General features: G+C 38.6%; 1 protein-coding gene across 1 annotated transcript; it reads right to left on the bottom strand.

Annotated features, from left to right (window-relative positions):
- Positions 1-1,588: 1,588 nt before the first annotated feature.
- LOC110112552 (protein sym-1) lies at positions 1,589-2,238 on the bottom strand (the record flags this gene model as incomplete). Its single annotated transcript, XM_020844809.2, is given in 1 exon segment — positions 1,589-2,238. A coding segment is annotated over 1 exon segment (380 nt), but the record flags the coding sequence as incomplete, so codon positions are not given.
- Between the last annotated feature and the right edge of the window lie 243 nt (positions 2,239-2,481).

The following is a 2,481-nucleotide window of genomic DNA, read 5'->3' as shown; positions in this document are numbered from 1 at the left end:
ATATTCAATTACATGTGGGTGTGTATTTGCTTTCTTCCTGTTTACTTTTGCGGGTACAGGTGTTGGGGACTAGTTGGTCATCAGTGGTAGCTAGAGCTATTTAGTCAGGTTCAGCAAGGAACAATATTACATTCTTTGAGAAGACTGTAGATTGATACCCAAATATTCAATAGCATACTAAAATTTAGATGGAAAGAAAAGTTAGAAAATTGCTTCAAGATCATAATTAAGTTTAGGTGACTAAGGCTTCGTTTGGGACGGCTTCCGTACTGCTTCTTAAAGCAGATTTCTAGTACAAAAATTAAAATTTTTTACTAAAAAATTGCTTTAAGAAGCAATAAGAAAGTTGTCCCAAACGAAACCTAAGATGACTATTTATCTCAAAAACAAGTACTAATCACAACCGCTTGTGGCATTTAAGTTTTCAATGCAAAGTATAGCACAGTAAATCAAAATGTGCAAATCTTTTGATTGGAGACAATTTGAATCATATAATTTTTTTTTTTTTGGTAAATGGCAATGACAAATGAGCTACTTCTCACTGGAAGAAAATGCATTGTTGGTTTAGGAGTTGTTGGTGGGTCGTATTAGTAGGGGTTGCCTTACATTTATTTTAATTATTCTTTTAAATGAAGCAAAAGAAACACAATAAATTCTTGGAGGATTTGAAATTTCCCAAAGCATATGTTTTACTGGCATATACATTGCCCAAATCAGGCAATTTCCAAATCTCGCGCTAAGATCATCTTCAACGGAAAATCGCATTTTTCACTCTAAAATGCCGTGAAACTTAAAAATGTCGTGATTCATCTCCAATGGAACTCCATTTTGAGAAGGTAACGATCTTTTTTTTTTCTTTCGCGCGCTTCTTGTCAAGTTCGGTAGACCGAGAAAAATGGCGATGATGAACAGTTCAACGCCAATATTGGCGTCCTACTGTTCAACCGCATGGAAATAGCAAGTTTCAGCGTTCAGCTGGAGCTCGGAGGCGACGGCATTCAAGCATTTGGAGTTCCCTCTATCGTTGCCATCGCAAGTCTCCATTACCCATCATTCTGACCATTGTCGCTGCCCTCCACACGTCGCTGCCCCAACTGCTGCCTACTGTTCACTACCTGAGATCTCCCTCGTTCAACATTTCAATGCTTTAAAATGTATTATATCAAACAAACAAAAAAATCAATACATTTTATTTGCATCCAACCAAATAACCCTTGGATTCCTAAAATACAGGCACTTCAATTACTCCCTATTTCTAGAACGCGCGTAGTTTTAAAACATCCAACCAACTAACCCTTAAAGAGTAACTAGAAACCAGACTTTGTCGCAGAAATCATGCAATATCAGTGCATAAAAAGACAAGTAGCTGATGCAAAGAATAGCATGCATTCTTTAATAAAAATCTATGAAACACAAACTGCAAGAAAAACAGAGAATATTAACAATCTAACAACAATTTATTCAAAACAACCAAAACCAAAAGAAAACGGAACGAATAACAGCACCCAAGAAAAAAATTCAAGGAATGTGAATAGAAAAACATGATCGAAATTACAAGGAGAAGAAAATAAAATTGAAAAATCTCCATTACCATGATAAAAAGGGCCAACCATTCCCCCCGTTTTTTTCCCCGCCCCCGCCGCCATTACCACCACCTCCAGAACCCTTAAACCCATCGTCGCCTCCAGAACCCCCATCCGCAACCGCCTGAAGCATAACGAAATCAAATCTCTCACGCTCTAATCTGGAATAAACAGATCCCCAAACCCTAGAATAAGCTCCCAGCATTGAAGTTTGGAAGCGGCCTAATGGAAATTTGAATCTACACAGAGTTTGCGGGACCCGATTGGAATTGATTCGACGGATATCGTGGAGATTGGATGAGAGAGCAGAAAGAGGGCGGCAGGATTGAAAGGCGAGAGGGTTTCTGAGAAGCACTGCCACCATTTTCGGTCCGTGCCGGAGCATCGTCGTGGGTTTTTTTGAGGTTTATCGAACTGCAACAACTCAGCCACCAACAGCTGAGGATTCACATCAGCTCGGCCGGCGGAGATATTGTTAGGTTGGATCCATTTTTATAGGCGAACCTCTCCCGTCTCGTCGGATGAAGAGATCAAAATCATTATTTTCTCTGCCCTCAAATCATTTGCCGCCCCAATTCCTGCATTGACGGACCTTTATTGAAGCTCAAAAGCCATAGAAAAGCTCTCTAAGTATTACTTTAATTTCTAAAGCCATTTGGTATAACCAATTTTTCACCTATATCTCTTTGCAAGATTTTTTATAATTAAAATCATCACTAACAGGGGCGGAGCCACAGGATATTTTTTATGTGGGGGCACAAATCATTAAAGTAATTAAAAAATTCTCAACATTAAGAAGCTCAATTATGCCTTAATACTCGACAGCTAAATAAACAATCTTAAACAACCTGGCGTTTATGAAGAACATCGTTTAGAGCTAGTGAATATATTCGTTAAG

This window comes from Dendrobium catenatum, unplaced genomic scaffold (genome assembly GCF_001605985.2).
Source record: "Dendrobium catenatum unplaced genomic scaffold, ASM160598v2 original_scaffold_134493, whole genome shotgun sequence".
Lineage (NCBI taxonomy): Eukaryota > Viridiplantae > Streptophyta > Magnoliopsida > Asparagales > Orchidaceae > Dendrobium > Dendrobium catenatum.
This window is presented reverse-complemented; position numbering and strand designations above follow the sequence as displayed.